The sequence below is a fragment of the Trachurus japonicus genome, chromosome 8 (assembly GCF_045865225.1).
Source record: "Trachurus japonicus isolate A0001 chromosome 8, Traja_1.0".
Lineage (NCBI taxonomy): Eukaryota > Metazoa > Chordata > Actinopteri > Carangiformes > Carangidae > Trachurus > Trachurus japonicus.
The window spans coordinates 24,050,378-24,070,807 of record NC_140914.1 but is presented as its reverse complement, the minus strand read 5'-3'; the positions used below and the strand labels follow the sequence as shown (position 1 = coordinate 24,070,807).

The 20,430-nt window shown below is 42.9% G+C and overlaps 1 protein-coding gene across 1 annotated transcript; it reads right to left on the bottom strand.

Annotated features, from left to right (window-relative positions):
* Positions 1–435: 435 nt before the first annotated feature.
* On the bottom strand, positions 436–12,962 carry LOC146983320 (caspase recruitment domain-containing protein 11). Its single transcript, XM_085784828.1, has 24 exons — positions 12,868–12,962; positions 10,354–10,596; positions 9,076–9,213; positions 7,912–8,098; positions 7,565–7,703; positions 6,461–6,673; positions 6,212–6,331; positions 5,956–6,081; positions 5,674–5,853; positions 5,458–5,565; positions 4,987–5,023; positions 4,835–4,872; positions 4,594–4,682; positions 4,444–4,490; positions 4,122–4,242; positions 3,660–3,843; positions 3,319–3,442; positions 2,952–3,192; positions 2,753–2,819; positions 2,552–2,654; positions 2,244–2,402; positions 2,004–2,116; positions 1,708–1,823; positions 436–1,485 (listed from the first exon to the last, which is right to left on the bottom strand). Exons 1-24 carry the CDS (start codon positions 12,872–12,874, stop codon positions 1,278–1,280), a joined length of 3,108 nt encoding a protein of 1,035 aa, XP_085640954.1. The 5' UTR covers positions 12,875–12,962; the 3' UTR covers positions 436–1,277.
* Between the last annotated feature and the right edge of the window lie 7,468 nt (positions 12,963–20,430).

Sequence of the window (20,430 nt, the reverse complement as noted above, 5' to 3'; positions counted from 1 at the left end):
GGTGGCCACCGGAAACATGACGTCATGCACGCGGAGCATGAATAAGTAAACAAATGGGTAAAAATAAATACATAAATAAATAATTAAAGTAAAAAAACTAAACTAAACAAAAAACGGGATAAAACAAATTGGACAAATTGAATGAATACATTGATATGTAGGCTACTTGTGACGTCCTACTTTAGTAACTGCAATTTTAGTTACAAACATTTTAAAATCATAATTCATTTCAGTGGTGAATTATAATTAATCTTCTTCGTTCTATGAATAGGATAATACTAAAAGGTTTTTTTTTTCCCTGTCCATTTCTGTCGCTTTTGGATAATTATTTCACTATTTTAGAACAAACAAAAAATCTTGTCAAGTTCAGCTGGTCCACCAAACAATAAGATCCAGTATTTAGCGTTTTTGATCACCAAGTGAAGTACAGCTCAGTTCATGTTGGATTCATTTATTTTCAAACTGGTTACAAAACAAAGGAAACAACTCGGCAGTAACAAAAGAAAACCACTTGGTCATAGCCAACTAAAGCTTCTGTCGTACAAAGTAGTTTAAATAAAAACGCAGCACTAGCTTACCTCAGTCATCTATAGACCAGCTAAAGAAATTCCAGAAATTAACAAATATTCTCTTTTTAAAAAAAGTGTATATAACTATGGTTATATCAGTTTGATACTGTGTACAATTGATATATAGCCTACTGCTAATACAAAGTGTGGATGAGCAGATTTGCATTCTCCTCAACATTTCTTGCTACAACATACTACACTCTCCTTCACCTGTACCCTTTTAAAGCACTTTGTGTCCTCACAGCTTGACTTTTCACTCACAAAATAAGTCAACCACCAGTGACTCAAAGCATGCCTTAAAAAAAGAATATCATGTGTGATCTTCAAGCCTAATTTTGACAGTGTACATACAAAATAAACCTTTATGTATAAAAAGCTGTCTGAGTAGAAAAAGAGGCAGGGCATAATTCATGTTGACAAAAACAGCTATTACAAATAAGTCTGTGTGGAAATGTTTTTACATTTGATTTCATTTTCACCATTCTCCTGTTTTAGCCAGTCCAGCTCGGCAATGTGGATGAGAATGATAACATTTGGCCTAATACCTAAGCCTAATAACACATGGGCCTAATCTGGCCTCCTTGGAGACTCCATGTAATCTTGGTAGGATCATCCAACCCTAAATGTTAATCTTCTGTAGATAGTTGACATCTTTATTCAAAGATAGTTTGAACTTTGAATATACAGTCCACACTCCTTATCTCTCCTCTATTGCAGCCTATCCAGTTCGACCCATGCTACTGCCCTCTGCTGGTTGTGTATGGCGTTGTGAATGGCTGTCAGCAGCTCATCGGTGCAGCTCCAGGTGCTGGGCTCCAAGGTGTAGTAGAGCATGGGCAGCGTCTCCAGCTGCAGCTCCTCGGCCTGGCACACTTCCTCCATTACGCTGTCCTCCCCACAGCGTGGAAAAAACTTCCTGTTATAAAAAAACAGGTAAGAACATACCACAAACTGCAAATGAAGTAGAATTTTATTTGATTATGGTTTATTTTAACACACATCATGAATTGTGTGATGTCCATAGTTAATTTGTATGAATCTGAGTAAAGTGCCATTATGCAGATATAATCTAATGCATACAAAGTGTAGCACTGAATTTACTGTAGCCTACTTGTTGAGCAAATGAATGTGCACCTACCTCAACTTCTTGTGTTTTTTGTTCTTTGGGCGGATATGGATGACAATTGGGTAAATCCCCTGTCTCAATAAGCCTTCAACACTGGCCAGTCCCAGCTCCAGGAGACAGTGCTTGTCCTAGACATTGATAAAATGATGCACACAGCTATGAGTGGTTATTGATTGAACCAACAACCATCCTAATTACATGTCCTTAAAGGAGACCCAATTGATGAGGTCAAACTCAGCATTAGCAAGATCAAACTGTGTGTGTTTGTGGAACAATGAGATTAACTTTTGAAGATGTTTTGTCATTACTTGGCTAATGATGTCCTGTATTGACTGCAGCCGTATGCCCAGAGCCTGCTCTGGAGTGCAGGAGTCCAACAAGAACACACTCTTGTCCCGTCTCTCTGAAGCCTGGATCGGTTCTGCAGAACAAAGGAAACATGTATCATATATGTCAAGAGGAATCATCAACTCTTTGCGTTCATTGCGTTTGTCAGTGTTTGGGGTTTCATGTGTGTGAATGAGGGTGTGTACCTGCCGTGCACATACCTGGTGGACAGGTGTTGAAGTTCAAACCAGACTCTGCAGGTTGCAGCAGTCTCTCTATGAGACCACGGGAGAGGAGAGAGGGGGAGAAAATGACCGGTCGCTTCGTCTGAACCTGAACTGGCTGCACTAAACTGTAAGGGATGAGGTGCTCCTCATGACCTGAGGAGACAGGTACACACAGAGGCACACACATTAGTGTACAAATACACAGACAGAAAACTAACACCTTTATATATATATTTAAAAAAAAAACTATTTATCACACAGATTCAGCGTTGCATTCTGAAAACACTATGACTGGATCTTACGTTTGCTGAGCGTGTAAAGGACCGGCTGTGTGGAACCAATCCCACGGCCATTGGGATCCACCGCCTTGACCAGTCGTACACGGTTGGATGATTTCTTCAAGAACTGCATATAGGAACATGGATAAAAATAAATACCCATTAGTTTTGTTGACTGGTGTTACAGTACCAGCTCTGTAATATCAATATCAGTAGATTTACAACCTTCTTCTTGAAGTCCTTTTGATCCAAGGCCATTTTTCGTAGCCTTACAAGTAACAGTTGTTGTGCCCTGAAAAAAGTTCAAATCAGGTTGTTTACAGTCATAATTCTGTATAATTAAAATAAATACACACGATTCAGAGCTGCTGTGAAAAGCCCTAAAAATACCGTCTAAAACAAACCAGGAAATCAAACTGGTTACCTGTTGTAGTTGGGCATGGTTCCTGCCTGCTGGGGCTTGGCTGTGAGTGGGTCCACAAGGGAACAGCGCCAGTGGTATTTTCCATTGTATTTTGTGTCTGTGACATGTATAATATCATCACAGGACACCCCCAGAGATGGTGGGTCGCCATGGGGCTCCATATTAAGATTGACACGCACATAGAAAGAGTCGGCCCCCATGAAGCTGGGCGACAGGAGCTGGGAGCAAAGCTGTGAATACGCTGACAACGAGAAACAGAGGAAGAGACAGCTTAGTCTCACTACATCAAGACATGAATCCATCCAACGTTTTGTGTCATTGTGAGAGTTTTCATTAATTTTTCATATCTCTTAGATAACAGACTCACCCTCTGGGTTGCTCTGGTGTTTGAGTGTTGAAGGCTCCGTCCACCACTGCAGAGAAAAGTGGGCTACCTCAGCAGTGCACTGTCCCAGCTGGATGTTGCCTCCACCAAACAGAACCCGCTCCAGCTGGACAACATGAATCCAAAGCTGAATGTTATGTTACAGTCTTATGTTCTCACACCACATCAGTCTTTTTCCTTGTCTTATTCTTGATTTCATGTCCACTTTTTTTGCAGCCCTGGAGCTTTGGAATACAAATATGAGCATGAGCTGAAGCGTACCTAACTTTTGAGCAGCACATATTCAATCAGACATGATTTATTCACCACGCAGAGAGACATACCTCCAGCAGCTCGCTGCCCTCCCTCAGTCCACACTGTTCTGCTGGGGAACCAGTTCTCACGTGGCTCACAAAGATCCCTGTTCGGTTTCCCCCGACTACTGTGATATCATCAGCCAGACTGGTTCTTCCGTGCTTTGGTAAGGCAGGGGGACTTGAAGACGGGGAGGAGGGGGAGGAGGGCACCCTGAGAGATGGAAAAGATGGTCAGCCATGTGATGCAAATCTTACAAATGGGATTATTGATATTAAATGACATTTCTATTATTCTAAATATGCTATAAAATACATTGTGGTTGTGTATTGATACTTTAAGAAATACGATTCTGCAATCATGTAATAATCTTAAAAGATTCATTGTTGCACCAATATTCACACCATGGCCCATGGGGTTAAATTGATCCTCTAATGTCACGTTACATTAATATCTATTAAGCAGGACAAGTCAGTGTTATAAAGCAGTACCTGGGAACACTTGGGTTGGGTTGGTGTGAAGAGACTGCAGACAGGTTGACCAGGTCAGGGGGGAAGAGATGAGAGTGTAGGGAGGTCCAGGAATCCCACAAAGAAAGTTCAGTGGGCTCTCCTTAAAACACAACCCAGAGCCCCATAAATTAAGAATAACACGAGAACGCAAAACCTGACTGTGTTATTGTACTTTGATAGCAAATGACTGAAAACAAAAGACAAAAGCAGATCAAAGTGAGTCATCGTTGTACTCATTTGTTTGCAGAGTAGATAGCGATGGCTGTTCATGCAAATCCTGACAGAATCAAATGTAGCCTACCTGTGATATTATCATTTTCATCACTGCCCCAGGAGTCCTGGTCAAACCTTTAAAGAGCAGAAAAAGAGATGTTAATCAATTGTTACAAAGGTAATAAAGAAATTAGTAAGATAAAAATGAGTGCGGTTACGTGGGGCTGATAAAACTCACTCTGTGTTGACGCGTCGGTTGATGGAGTTCATACAAGGAGGGAAGGGAAATGTAGAGAGCCGGTTTATTTCTTTTTCATTGTCTTCTGTCTGAGGGAAAAGAGGTGAACAAAAAAGCACCATTTGTGACTCTTTCTTTCTTTCTTTCTTTCTTTCTTTCTTTCTTTCTTTCTTTCTTTCTTTCTCTCTTTCTCTTTTGTTCAAGCAGTTTTAGTGAGCAGGGCTGTGTTGCTATTACTTACTGGACACAGGAGATTCTCCTCTGAATTAGAACAAGAATCTGTGAAGGAGCAGAAACATTGTTCAGACAAGTAGTCTAAATTGTGCTCAAGTATTTTCCTTTGTATTACAAAACCCAAGAATCATCTTCCGGCTGTCAGTGCACAGGACTCACCCTCTGAGTTTTCATGGGCTTGGCCTCTAGAGGGCGTCTGTTGAAAAGACAAGCAGAAAAGACAAGTTAGCATGGTGTGACCTCACAGCTAATTGTGCAGACCTGTGCTAACATGCCAAGAGTTGCATAAGAATTGTATTACAACATCTCTAAAACAATAATAAGATCCAAGTCTGGTTGAAGAAATGCTCTTTGCAGTCCAAAAGCTGCATTCCTTGCATAGCATAAACAAAACCAGAGAAAACACATTTGTGCGGCCTCTAAACAGCTGTGTTGAGTGAAAATGAGCCCTTACAGTAAACAAAGTGGCTCCACAGTCCACAACATAAACAGCAGGTAGGCTACAGCTGCTGTGATTGACAGCAGCAGCACATTCCTATGCAGAGGACTACAACCCCTGATTTAATTTGATTGAAACATTACACTGTTATCGTAATTGTCTCATCCACTGAGATGAAAGCTGGCTCTGACCTTTCTTAGCACCGGCTGGTTGTTGTTGTTGGGCCGGGGGCTCAGCTCCAGGTCGAGGGAACAGCACGGGCCGTAGCACTGGTCTTCACTGCACAGAGACAGGCGGGACTGGGGAGCAGACATAGAAAATTATATAGTATGTATGGTAATGTTGTGTGGTTGCAGTGGACGGTCAGTGCTGCAGCCCCGACTTGCTGTATCCCCATGTTAACTCACACAGTGCAGACAGGGGCTGCTCTGCTCCCTCTGCTCCTGGTTTCGCTCTCTCTCTCTCTCCAGGTCCCTCTGCTGCTGCTCCAGGTTGACCTGCAGCTCCGCAATGCGTTTACGCAGGCGGCTCTTGTCCAGCAGACAGTCAGTGTACTCCAACTGCAGGCTGTCTCGACTACGCAAGGCCTGGTCAAAAAAAGGTGAAAACCGAAACGAAGGGGGGAAGTTTGCATGGTGTAAAAACTGTCGAAGGCTGGGTGGAAGGAGTACAGATAGACCTCCACTGACCTGGTCTCTCTCCTTTTCCAGTTCCACGACCTGGTTGAAATAGGACATGCACCTCTTCTGGTCAGTCTCCCAGTCCAGCTGGAGAGTCTTCACCTTCAGCTGCAGCTGCTCACACTGCGACTCCAGCTGCAAAGACACAGTACAGTCACTATTCAGAGGCAGAAAATTCAGATTGATGGCAGAACAAAGAACAACAACGCAAATTAAGCAAATTAAAACCAGATTTAGTGTGAAATGATGAGTGACAACTGTTCACCTTGTCCCTGTGCTCCTCAATGCTCTGTTGTTCTCTTTGTAGTCTGGTGATGATGTCACAGAGCTCCTGTCTCTGCTCTGAAGCCTCCCTGCGGTCATGCTGCAGCATCTCCATGAGAGCCTGACGTGGAGAACAGACACAACATTTTTTACATCATAAAACACATCAATAACAGATAATAAAAACTCTTGGTGGTACAAATTGCAAAAGCATTGCAGAAATTCAGATACAATAGAATCAAAAACATACTTTGACTCCAGTGGCAGGAACTGAGTCGCCCCTCTGAGGTTCGGTCCTCTCAGGTTTCTGAAACTCGCCGTGGTGCGGTGGCTTCTTTGGTAAAGCAGAACCATTTGCTCCATTCGAGAGCAAACTGTTTCTTTTAGCTGCTGTAGTTTTCTCTGGATCTCTGACTGTTGTCTGCTGCTCTGTCTCCGTCAACCTGGACTTCAGCTCCTCCACCTGGTTGGAGACAGAGCAAAGCAGCCATAAACACACATATCCTGTCATTTCACAAAGTAGGTTTTTGCTTTTCTGCACCTGGCATTTGTTGCACTGCTGTAAAGCCTGTTCAAATTCAGTAACATGGCTTACATGCTGTGTATCAACAATAAGGCTACTCTTTAAGGATAGAATCAACAAAAAAATTATTTCGCAACCAGGTGGTTCATATCTCCGGGGCATGGTCGACATGTTGTGACAGAGCATGGAATAGATAAAACGCAGGCTGATTACATCTGCATGGCTGGAGTGCCCTGCTTTCCTGAGGTCTGATGTTGAAGTTGCATGCCAGCTGAAGCAGTTTCACTTCAGCTGCCTCAAGCACTATTTTTTTTCCCACCATATCACTCTATCAAACAAAACATTTCTTTTCCTTAGCACTGAAACCTAAACATGTCCTTAAAATAGCCCTGCATGTCTCTGCATAGAAAGTGATCGAAACTGTTTTTCTGGCATACATACCTTTGTGTTATATTAAGTTTTATGGTTGCCATGGAGCACTTACAACAGCACCTTCAGTGAACAAATTGAGGGACTTGGTGCAAGGAGATCACTATTAAATCACAAGCTGAGCCCACAGCGACATCGCCATCTCTGCAGCAAGTAAACAGCAGCTTTTATACTCTGGTGACTCATGCTCTCACTTCCTGCTTCCCACCGAGGGGCCTCCAACTGCTTCAGTGAAGTTTCTCAGGTTGTGGTATTGTTGGACAACTCGCAGGTATCAATATCTCTTAGTTAAATGAGTTACAAGCACGGCAGTGATCTCGAAAACATCCCTCTGTAACTCTCCTGAGGTGGAACTATCTGCACGGCTCCCGTTTTTACCCACACTGCACCTAAGTGACTTACCTGCCTCAGTAGTTCCCTCTCTCGGGAGGAGGCCTGGCCTTGCTCCTCCAAGGCCCTGGAGTACTTCACCGCCTGCTCCAGGTGTCTGTCCTTCAGCTTACCCAGCTCTCGGCTGGCCAGCTCACAGTCCTGACGCAGCCTTCACATCACAAAGTTGCCAGATGACACAGTCTTAATGTTTCTCAATGACTCAGTTTTGTGTAATAACTGCTAAAAAAAAAAAATAGACTAAAAGCAAAATAGATCTATTAATTGTTGTTGCTCATGAGTTTGAATTCAGACACTGAAGCTGGGTGATGGAAGACTATTATTTATCATACATTATTACTACTACAAGTCAGACCGACCTCTCCAGCTGCAGTCTGTCGTGACGTAACTCCTGCGCCTTGCGCTCAGCTCGGCTGCGCTCCTCCTCCGCCATCCGACAGCGCTGAGACAGACGGCGCTCACACATGCGGCTGTTTCGAAGCTGCTCCCTCAGTTTCCGCACCTCCAGGAGCAGAAACTGGGTCAAACCCTCTGGGCCTTCCTCATCTGTTTGTAATGAGGGAGGGGGGAAGAAACAGGTGGATGTGATGAGGTCATGAGGGCTGCTGGTCAGTGTACGGAGATGGTTAAGTCACAAAGCAGAGAGGCTTGTTTTTAATGTGTGAGGAGACAAAGCAGGGTGTAGCATGTACCTGTGTGACCTGTGAATCACTGTGAATTGTGTTTGTTTAACGTGGCTGGCCAGCAGTCATTAAGACATCGCAAAAGCTCAAGAATTGTGGTATCAGGGGCGGTGTTTAGCTCAGTAGGTAGAGCAGCCGTCACTGCAGGCGGCCCCGGTTCAGGTCCTGCATCGACCTGCCCTTTCCTGCATGTCCCCCCACTGCCTCCCCATTTCCTGTCTCTCTATCGACGGTGCTTTCCATTAAAGGCGAAAAAGCCCCCAAAAATATATATATATAAAAAAAAGAATTGTGTGTTCAGTTTTGCAGAGAGATCTACAGTTTTTAAAGAGCCTGCATTTCAGCTCTCTTTGCTCACTGTGTGGCCTTTTACTGACATTTGAACATCTTTTGTGTTTATCATGGGCCATTAACCTCACACAATCTTCCTTGTAGATACCTGTCCCAAAGATGACTGTGCATTTATCGTTACCGGTTAATTAATGATTTCAGTCTTTGGTTTCTACCATGGTTTCTACTATTCGTTGTACTTTCTGATGTCTGCTTTATCGGTTTCACTGTTTTAACAGGCGTAGCCTACTTGTAATTCTGCTATACAGCTGAGCTGATTGCTGATTGACGCTTTGCTTCTCTTCTCCGTCATTTATTGCTGTGTTTTGTCACTTTGAAACTCTGTTCTGAAAAGTGAGATATAAATAAAGCTTTTTTTTAATGAAACCCAGCAAGCGGAATTGAAACAGCATCTTTTTCCAATTAATGAGTAAATATGTATCTTCTCATACCACTGTAACGGGCTCTTAATAGGCTTTTTATTTCACAGCAGCTGTTTTGCCTGCTTACCCAGTATGAGGGAGCAGCGCTGTGTGGCCTGCTCTCCGGTCAGCTGTGTGTACTGCTCAGGGTGGTAAAACTCAAGTGCCTCCATGAAGGCCTGAAGACCTCGCTGGCCCTGAACACGCAGAATGTCCAGCAAACGACCTGATCGACAAAAGAGAAAGAAACATGCTCAGAAAGAAATGCTGTAATGAACAACAGGGACGATGCCCACCAGAAAAGCAACAAAGTGATGCACGCTCATGTAAACTATCACAACTGAAATATTAGGACCACAAAAACGCTACCTCTTTGATGTGAGCGTCATTAGCCCCTGTGGTTATACAAGTATTTCAAACATGAACATGATGAATGACCGGCTCTAGCATGAGCTAACTCAGTGGCCATGAAACAACAATATTTGCTCAGTATTGGACCAGGTGCTCATCCTCATCCCGTCTTTACTTGCAACATCTGCCCTTCATCTTTATCTTCTCTCACTCCGCCTTCACACTCCCCTTTACTTAGCAATGCCTTTCATCTCACTCTCTGCCCGTTTCTCTCACTGCAACATTTATCTTTACCACGTGTTCCTCTCAGCCAACAACCCGCAGGATAATCATTTGCACATAATGTTTCTTCTCTCTTCGCAAATGAAACACACGGTGTATTCTGTGCAACCTATCAACCAAGCATCCTGTAAGATTGTAGAGTTTCCTGTCGTCCAATCAGTATATCTCAGTAAAAACCACATCGCCTACACAATGTTGATTGATTTTGCATGTGGATTTTGTTATATCTTGTAATCTCTTATTCCCTTACTATAATATTTTTCTGCACATCTTTGTTGATTTTAACCCCTTGTGGCATTTTTCTATTTTACGTATCTACATATTCTACCTTGTTTGTTTTACTTACCTTCCTACAATGTTAACTGTTCTACTTCCTTGTATATGTGAAAATCTACTTTACAATAAACCAGATTATGTTTCTGTTTCTAATTCAAAGGATGCCAAAATAAATATTCACAATTCCTGGTTGCGGTGGAGACATGTGCGTACAGATAACTCTCCAAGGAAAATGTCTATCATTATTATCAGGCAAGTTCAGGAGTGTTTCTGTTTGGTTTTTAATCTGAGATCATTATATTCCCAGAGGGTGTCAGTCACACTTGATCTAAAAGTATGTGTATTTATTATCTGTTGGTGTTAAAACTCAAAAGATGAGCCAAACCAGCAGGCCAAGCTACTCTGGCTGCTCTGACTATGTCGATTTACTGAATGAATGAATCCTTCTTCCTCTCACCGGCCTTGCTGATGCGCAGCGGATACTGTGTTGAGTTGAGCACCTCATCTTCATCCTGTTCATCGATGACCTTGCACTGCCGCAGGTACGGGGTGAGTTTGGCCGGGTTTAGGATACGCGTGAGCTTGTGTCTCACTCCTTCCACGCGATCCCACAGCTCCTCACAGCGCTCCTCTGTCCAGGGAGGAGAAGATCTCACCTCCTCCGGGGCTGTGTCCTCCTCCTCCGCCCAACCCAAAACACCTGTTCAAGACATTTCAATCAGAGTACAGTCAGCGGAGTTGATAGGAAATCCTAAGAATAACAGTGTTATACTTGACATAGACACTCCATCGTGTCCTGGGCCTCCCTGGGGACTCCTCACGGTGGGACAAGCCCGGAACAACTCCCCAGAGAGGAGTCCAGGAGCACCTGAGGACCTCAGCTGGCTCCTTTCAATGTGGAGGAGCATAACCTACTTGATCCTAATTAAGCTTCATTTCCTTAAGATGTACTATCTGTTGCTATGAGTCATGTCTCGTCCATGTGACATTTCAACCCTAAAGACCAAATTTAGAGACATATCCTGTCCAAGACTAAATATTGTTCCCCATGGAGAATTTCACTGGAATTTGTTTTTGTCTCACTGTGCTTATCTGTGTATCTGATACTGTTGGCCATCAAAAGTGGGTCATGTTACTTCCATGATAATTTCATGATTTCGTAACTCTCTATTTTCAGACTTTATGACATTTTGTTGGTGATCCTCTTTGTCCAACAGCGAGTGCCTTTATCATAAAAGACATTCTTATGGATTACTTTAGGCTGATGAACTGCATAGTGGAGGAATGAGATGAGTGTTCCTTACTGGAAATCTTCCCAGACATGCTGAGAGGGATTTACTCCCTACGACACATGAGTCTGACAGATGAACAGTTGACCTGAAGCCAACGTTCTGACAGACAGGTTGGAGGTGTTGCGACTCACGTACCATGATGGAACATGAACTCAATAGTCAGAGTGGGTTCATACAACAGCAACAGTGGTTTTAAACTCTGTTTAACTGTGATAGAGCAAAGGGTCTGCTATTATGAGGGTCATAAACTCGAAAGAGACACACACACTTTGAGTGGGTCAGAGTGCAGGAATGAAAATACTGGCATGACTCATGTTGCACACCTAAAAACACACCAGGGGACCACAGACAAAGGCTTTCTCAGCCCCATTCACTTCACACTGTAGGAGACACAGAGAAAGTGAAAAAATAAGTTTAACAAAAACACCAATTTAATGGAATAAGTGATCATAACAACAAAGTGCTGATGCCATTATCAATAATGTGTTGGAGAGAAGGTTTTTCCCAGCTTTTCAGATCCAGCGAGGAATTGCTGAAAAACTCGCACTATAACAACACCAGCCCCCCAAAGCCGTGTTGATCTACAGGAGGAATCCAGCGTCTCCTCTTTTGTTGGTTGAACAAATGTAGTGGCTCTGCTAAAATTACAGACAGGTCAGGTCACCAGTTTCCTATCCATCTCACTGCAGCTGAAATTAGCAGCGTGCATTTCCTCCCATGTTATGATGCTTATTCTCTGTATGTAAAGACGTAACTCTGGGCCCCTGGTAGGAAACTAAATGAATTCAATTCCAAAGAAAAGCATATAATTGATTAATGGATGTGACCCTTCAAGTTTTTACCCTCTCTGCTGTTACACATTCAAGTTATTTACCAACACTGAGAGTGAGTGAGTGTGTGCTGCTCTGTGCAGCTGATCAGCACTACACAGCTACCAGGCAGGTCGGGACAGGTCTGGATGCTCTGGAATCTGTGCCATTACTCATAAACAGTCTGTTGAGACATTGTTCTGATGTGATTATCTCTCATCTTCTGCAGCTCACATATAACGTAATCCCAAAGACTCAGAAACTGAAAAATTATGGACCATAATCCATATTCTTAGAACTAAAGTTCAATTTAAACTGTAAGAATTAAATAAGGTAAACAAGAAAATATGAAGTGCAAAATAGAGAGCTTGCTTTCTATTTAGAGGAAATCATAAAGACATAAAACTTTAGGCTACATGTGTTATCTCCTGGTAAGATGATGGTATATTTAGATCTTAAAAAAGAAGACCAAGATTAATCACTTCTTCATCAGAATTTCTCAGATGTGTGTGATGTGTATCAAATTTTCTTTAAAAAGATAAAAAATAAAAAAAAGATTTAAAAAAATTAAGATACGTTGTTTTACAAATTACTGTTAATTTGGAGAAAATACTTTTTTTTTAGAGGAATGTCTCGAATCATGGTGTAGATATAATAACATGATAAACAGCTGAATCCAGTGGGTACACTACATGCTCCATTGTAGAACACACCGGCACACGGACACACGTATCACTGATAATCGATGATCAATAATAGGCTACAGCACAGACCTGTTGCTGTGTGAGGATAATATTGAACCGCTGCAAGTCTGTCAATCACTTCCTGCCGGTGAGACGTTATAGAAGATGATTTGAAATGTTGACTTACCGCTCATGTCTTCAACCTGCGGATGAGAACAAGTGGGTAAATCACAGTCAAGTCCTCCTCCTCATCCCATTCAAGTCCGGAAACCAGCCAGGAGTGAAACCAAAGAGGGAGGTCAAAGAGTTGGAGGGAGCGCGTATATGCACAGCTCCTCCTTTTTACGCACACCTTGGCACGCTCTGCTCCTACTTCGGTCAACCACCACAACCAGCCAATAGACTTGAGGAAAACAATTCCCGCTACATAATGATTCACAATTGGCAATGGATTTCCTCTATTTACCTCGGACTGCTGATAAGATTGGATGAAGAGATACGTGACCCATAATGTCGGCACAGAGGAGGCTTTCAGCACTAGATGGCGCTTTCAGCTCATTCCCCTGTGGCCCCCAGTCTCAAGATTATAACATCAGTCCTGTCACCATGGCTGAACATCCAGTGAGTCTAAAAAAAAAACTAAAAAAAACTGATAAAAGCTCATTTCGGACTGGTCCCACAAACTGTGAATGATCTAATTAAGGCTGGACACAGATATACAGTATCTTTAAGAAACCATGACTCATTAACACTGTGACTCACTTACCATACACTTCCATGAGCAAAAAATAGCGCCCTGCTTGTGAAACTATACAGTACTGACTGGACTCTGTGCCCCGGAGAGGAGAGCAGATTAGTCACCAGTGCTTTCAAATGAAACCTGACTGATCCCCATACATCAAAACGCTGTGACACAGAGTTTCATCATCATTCACTGTTATAACTGCCAGTGGGCCTTGCCCTTGTGATAGTGCCTGCTCATTCACTTCCCACTAAATAACTGCAATTAGCACAGTGTTCAGGTAAAACAAGCTGACTCATGCTGTTTGAAGTAAAGTCTACTACCAATTAGCTCACTGGTACCTGATATACTGGGTTTGGCTTGGAAATGAAACCAGGAAGTCACATCGAGGTGAAAACAAGTTGCAGCAAGTGCATCTCATCAAAAGTGCATGATGCAAATTGTTGTGTTGATCATACTGGCCACGCTGCAAATCCATTTGGCAGCAGGTGGAAGATCTGACAACTTCTGGGCATCAAATGAAATAAAGAGGGAAAGAGAGAGGGAGTATGGGCATGGAAAGCAGAAGAATGTGTCTTTTTCTTGGCATGTGGACAGGAAATGTCAGGCTACTCTCTGCCTCTGTGTCTCCACTGAGCTAACAGGCCTCCTGTTTGGGGTTTCTGTGCTGCTGCTGAGACACAGAGTGGGCGACTGTAGATAAGAGACATCATATAATATGGACTCATCCGCCCATACATCACAGGAAGTGTAGTGATAGGTGTAGATGCTATGGGTGAATTCTCTCTGAGTAAACCGGCTGAGTTTTTTTTTAGTACTGAAACTAATACAGACATTTTCACCTCAGGCCTTGGTCACACATACTCTGTGGTAGGTTGTGCAAAGAATAGCATTGGTGACATCATTTCATTTTACCCACTCTGAATATGTGTAGTTGTGGTATACATACTGTAGGCAGAGACCCTGTGACCCCATGTGTGTTGTTAGTGAAGAAACCATGTCTGTTTCTCTGGTGCCTGATTTTTAATGTGAGTCATATACATAATCCAGTTTCTTTCTTGTGTTTTTATCTTGTGCTGTGTCTTAAGTTTTGACTCATGAAATCACATTTCTGTCTTTATTTTATCACCCCCCTTTTCCCCTCTCATTTCTTCCCTCCGTCCTTCTTCAATGTATTATTTTTTCCCTCTCCTCCTCTCTGCCTCGATGTCTGTTGTTGACTTTGTTCTTCAGACAGAGCGATCCTTCCTCCAGCAGTCTGTCCAGGCCCTGGTCTGTGGAGGGAGGGAGAGCTGCAGTGGATGAGCATTCCTGTTGTCTCTGAGGTGACAGCGACACAGAGGAGCCTTTGACGGCGGCACTGGACTCCACAGTTTGCTCATGCTGGAATGTGTGATATTGTGGCAGCCTGGTTCGACAGAAATAGACCATGCAGAACTCTTTAAGTGCAAGTACGTGTTCTTTTTTTTTTTGTAGCTCAATTATTCCTTTCGGTTGATTTTTCTTTTTTCTCAAGCAACAGGTGATGCATTAGCTTTTGACGAGCAGTTTCAGAGATGTATCTGAATGATGTGTCAGGCGATAGTTGATCCAGCAGCTATACTACTATTTGACCTCGGGGCAACAGGAAGTGGTTGGGACTGATAACCATCACTGCTGCTCCACGCAAAACACGTATACCTCATATTGGTGTGATTATTATAAGTAAACGCCTGAGCAAATGATGAGCTCAGACAGCTGAATTCATTTAAATGCGCCCACACGTAAAACTATTCAACTATGTACAGCTCAAGACAGCACCAGTATCTGTGGGTTTCATTTCTATGTTTGTTCCACTCTGCTCCTTCCCAGCACACAACAGGCCTGGCTCTTCACCCAGCAGCTGACCCCCTATGGCTCCATCTATGACTCAAGCCTGGTGGCCGCACAGAATCGCCTCTTTGTGTCCGTGAAGAATGTGCCTTTTTTTTTTTTTGGAAAACAGAGGCCGGGAACCAGAAGGACGGGGGCATTGGTAATTGAGACAGATTTAAATCTCGACATGTGATTTATGCTTCCTTTGTAGGCGGGATACTGTGACAGCATCTCTCAGTATTGATCAGGGTGGTGGTCCTGGTGGATCCTCATGATGAGAAATGAGTACCAGGCACCAATGAAATTCACTGTAGTTCCACTTTCCACTTGTGCTGATGATTTTGCCATGAACCACTGGTGGTTTGTGCAGCTAATACTGTAGCCTATGTCCTCCCATTCCCAGTTGTGTCTTCTATGGCAGCACTAGCTTAATAATATTGTGTAACTAACCCAGTAATGTCACGCAATTTCCTGTTTAGCACAGAACCAACAACAATAACATCAGAGGGTCAGAGTGAAAACATTCTTAGTGAAGCAAACATGAAGCTCTGAAAAACAATGAGTGGGACAGAAATATTAAAGGATTAGCTGGAGGCCACTTTAGGGAGTGTTTGTTTACCATTGGATCAGCTTGAATAACTTGACTTGATTTCCATGATCTGCCGTGCTGTGTGAAATATTTCATGTCACCATGCAGAGCTCTGTCCACTGGCCTAAGTTTACATACTTTTAATCACTACATTGTATATTATCTGTCAGGGGGGGAAATGTCTCTGGTTTAGAACCGGGTCTGGTATTTACAATCAATTCTTTAGCTTTAAGTTTTCCCAAACAGACACAAGTCTACTCAGGTTCCACAGTGGTCCTTCACGCCATGACAGCCACATAAGCATGACACATGAACAGTCTATTGATTGACCGAAGAGTCGGTATTTTTCATATTTAAATGAATGCACACACACACATACACTGTGACTACACATACATGCATGCACACTCACAGGCACACACACACACACACACACACACACACACAACTTTGTGGTGCCAGTGAAAACTGACGCCCCTTCCTGTCACTCTCCTTCCAGAGCAGTGAGGTTTGCGTCGACGTTTGAATTACAGGGTGTAGCATGGCTGTCTAAATCTGAGCTCCACCACACATTTCAACTGCAGACATAGACAGCTTTACCAACCACTGCACATTACATTTCCAGATACACAAACCGTTTTAAAAATGCATCTATTGCCAACCACATACTAAAAGTTGCCCTGGAACAGGATCAGGGTCACATATAGTAATGGAGCAGTCACGATAAGCAAAACCCGTCCGGCCCCAACGGTCCACAACGTCTGTCTGAGTTCATGTGTGTGTATAAATTTAACCTTCCATTTCATTGTGGGTGAAGGTTTGCCCTAAAGTGTGATGTCTGAATTGGCAAACTTGGAGATGACGTCCACATTTTCAATTATGGGACTCACATTCGCCTCCTTCTTCTCACCTGCTGCTGTTTCAGTCACCAGCAGTGGGGAATGTGGGGAATGATAACAATAAAGTGTGAGGGGACATTTATTTTCTATTTCAAGCTTTACACAACAACATATCTGTGCAAAAACAAAAATATCTTCCCATTTTGCAATGTCAGTTATTCATGAGGATTGCAGGAAGCCATCTAGTTCCCTAATAACCCCCCTGATGATGTTTTGTCTCCGTTTCTATGTCCAGCTCCATTAGTATTGATGTGCATGGTTTAACTATGAATACAGTATGTGTGGAAGTACAATGGCTGGTTTCAGTGCTCATCAGTTCTTCCAGACATCATCATCTGTTTCCCAGCCAGGCCCCACCACACAGGAACAAGGGATTAACCCTCACTGAGCCCCCACGACTCCCTCACAACTAATGAAATTTCCAAACTTTATTCACGCTTCACATTCGTTGTGATCTGCTTCTGAATCCCCCCCACCCCCCCATGTCTATAGCATCAGTCTATCAACCTGTGCTCTGGTGTAGTGTTAAAGTGCTTTTTCGACCATAATGGCATAACATTGCTTCTTACAGCCCAACTTGCAACGTCTTTGTCTTGTCCATTAGTTCTCAGATTGGTTGATTGCAATTCATTTTATACAACTGGTCCAAAGGCATAAACTATCAAAGGGAGTTGCTCATAAAAACAGAAAAGCTTCTGAAACCCTTCATGGCTCATCATCATGAAACACCTGGCACCTTGTGGGGGGCCACCATGAATAACACTGATACATAGGCTACAGTATCAGCAAACAAATTAATATGTAGGCCTATATTACTCAGGACTAGTCACCATTGATTTCCAGATCACATGGCAGGTTTTGGGTTTGTCATTTTTTACATCTTGTGATGCCAATTGCAACAAGGACTTGGAAACAACATTTTCTGGAGACTGCTCAGCATGACTCTGAAGTTGGCAAAAAAGGCCAGTCAGTACAGTGATTCAAAAAACAACTAGCAAAAGTTGCAAATACAGCATCATATTTATGATCCCTCACTGGCTTCCCACTTGAAAATAAGTTGCCTCCTTTCCACACAAAAGCGCTGTCCTGTTTCATCAACCCTCTCCTTTGTGAAGCAAGAGATAACACTCATGATTTAACTCCTGAAAGATTTTGAAGGTAACCATCACTATCATGTAAAAGCTACCTACTGTATGTGTAAAATCACGACACAGCAGAATGTATTTAATACATAATTTGTGTAGCATTCAAACACTTGATCCTCCTGAGAAACATTCAAGAAGCAGAAACCACTCTGTTGAGGTTTAAAATCACGCTCTGTTGTGGACCATCAGACACTTTCTGACTCTTAAATTTAGACCAGGCTTCTAAAAACAAAGACGAACAGTCCCTGCTCAGTGACTGTCAGAGAGACAAATGTCTCAGCTGGTGTCTGTTTACTCATCCTTGTGTTTTTTATTGCTGCCTACAAAGCACTGAGGACCGTTGTTACAATACTCTATTGTCTCTGGCTCCGACTCTCAGCATCCTGGCAGGTCAGAATCCATGAAAACAGCAGCGCAGTCCAAAAAAAAGGACACTGGATTGAGTTCTGTTATTTACCTCTTAACCCAACCCTCCATGTATCAACCTGACCACATCACTCTCCCCCATCTTCAACTGATCAGTCCAACTTCCTGAGTCATGTTCTCTAAAGGCACATGTAGGAGTCTGACCTGGATCTGTCCTCCAGAACTGGGGACAGACTCACAGAACTAACAATAAACACACTTCCAACCTGGACACCCATCGTGAAGAGTGATGCTGTGAGTGAGAGGGAATACCTGACCACTTTTTAAATTGGATGAGCCTATTCAATGAGCTGTTGAACACTAAATGAAGTCTCTTGCTGCCTCTCTGATTTGTGAGAAAGTCTTTTCCTGTGAAGAAAACATGTTTCTGTTTCAGAGACTTCTCATCCTGTTTGAGTAGCACTCTTCCTCACCCCTCCCTCTCTGTCCTCCTTTCATGCTCACAGGCTTTATATTTCTGCGTCCTGTCTTCTTTTATCCATGTTATATCTCTGTCACTTCTCTATTAAATCTGAAATAATGACACTTTCACACAATTCTTGATAGTTTTATGGTGTGTGATGTCCTGTTACTGCTCTGTCTCTCTTTGGTTTTCTTTCCTTCCAGCTCACATTCTCTGCTCAAGGGGACAGCGGCTGATACGCTGCAGCTGCTGTTAACAGGAGCTGAGCTGCTCGCCCTCCCAGGTTCACAGCAAAGAAGATCTCTCCATTTCTCATGTCTGTTCTCAAGGTCCACTCCTCCTCTCCTCACATCTCCCTCTCTCCTCTCGCCTCCCCCATCCCCCTCCTTGGAGCCACCTCGCTCCTTCTTCTTTTATCTCACCCCTAAGTCAGCCCAACCTTATTTTTTTCACTCTTTTCCCATATGTCGCTAGAAATTCATCCTCAGCTTCATCTTCCTGGCTCCAGTCTGAAGGATTGCTCTCCTCTGCTCATCCTGAAGAATCTTCTTTACTATCTTTTCCCCCCATCAGGATGCAGCAGCTGGTGCCATCAACAATCGCTCCTCCATTATAAGTGAAACCGCAGATGCGCCTCAGTCATAGCTGAAATCTGAAGTGCTGAAGTTTTTCATTTTTGAAGTGAAGTTTCAGAACCAAAGTGAGTTTAGAGTTTGTTCAGTTTTATTTTTTGCTAAATATGGTGACTCCCACACACTCACAAGACCGTGCAGTGAGTAATTGTATTTTTGTGTTATAGTATACCAGCCAACAATCACATACTGAGCCACTAGTGAACTTTTCACAAGAAGATGTGTATTTATTCATTAAAAGACAACTTATTGCTCAAAACTATTCGCTATAATATAATAATATAATAACTCTCTGTCTCTGTCTCTCACATTATTCTTGCATGCCCAAATGAAGGCTGGTGATGAGTGTGTTTTTGTCAAGAGTGAGGTCAAAAGGGGTCAGAGAAAGAAGAAAGGTAGATGACACCCATGGTGGCTATTAAGAGATCATGTTTACAGAGTGGAGTAAAGGTCAATGTGTGTGTGTGTGTGTGTGTGTGTGTGTGTGTGTGTGTGTGCGCGCGCGCGCGGGCTCCATTGTTTACTTCATATCTCAGCTCATGTTTAAACATCCAAGTTCAAGCTGACAAAATACAAAAGCCATGAACGTGCATCTATATCCATATTTAGTCAGAAGCACAGGACAGTGTGGGAAGAGTCGGTCCAGTTTACTGTTGCAGCTTCAGCCTCATATGAGAAAGTGCTCAGAGTCTTTCTTCATGGCTGAGATCAGACTGACACTTTGATTGATAAACCTCAGCTGTCCTCTTACTCCTGTGTTTTCTTTATCCTTAATGTTCATCAATTACAGTATAGCTACTCCTTATACAATCTGTGTTGTCAGCACATGATCTACCATATCCCGCAGACCTGTCAAGCAGCTGCCCATCACTTCCTTACAATTTTGCTCGCAAATTTCACATGTGCTCAAAGGATGTTAAAATTGCTCTCTTTTACTGTACAGCACACCTCTGGTGCAATTATAGCAAAGGTAAGATGAATAAGATCAAGGTTGCGTATAATGACGCCCTTCGAATCTTGCTTAAGTACCCATGGTGGGAAAGTGAGAGCCATTTGTTTG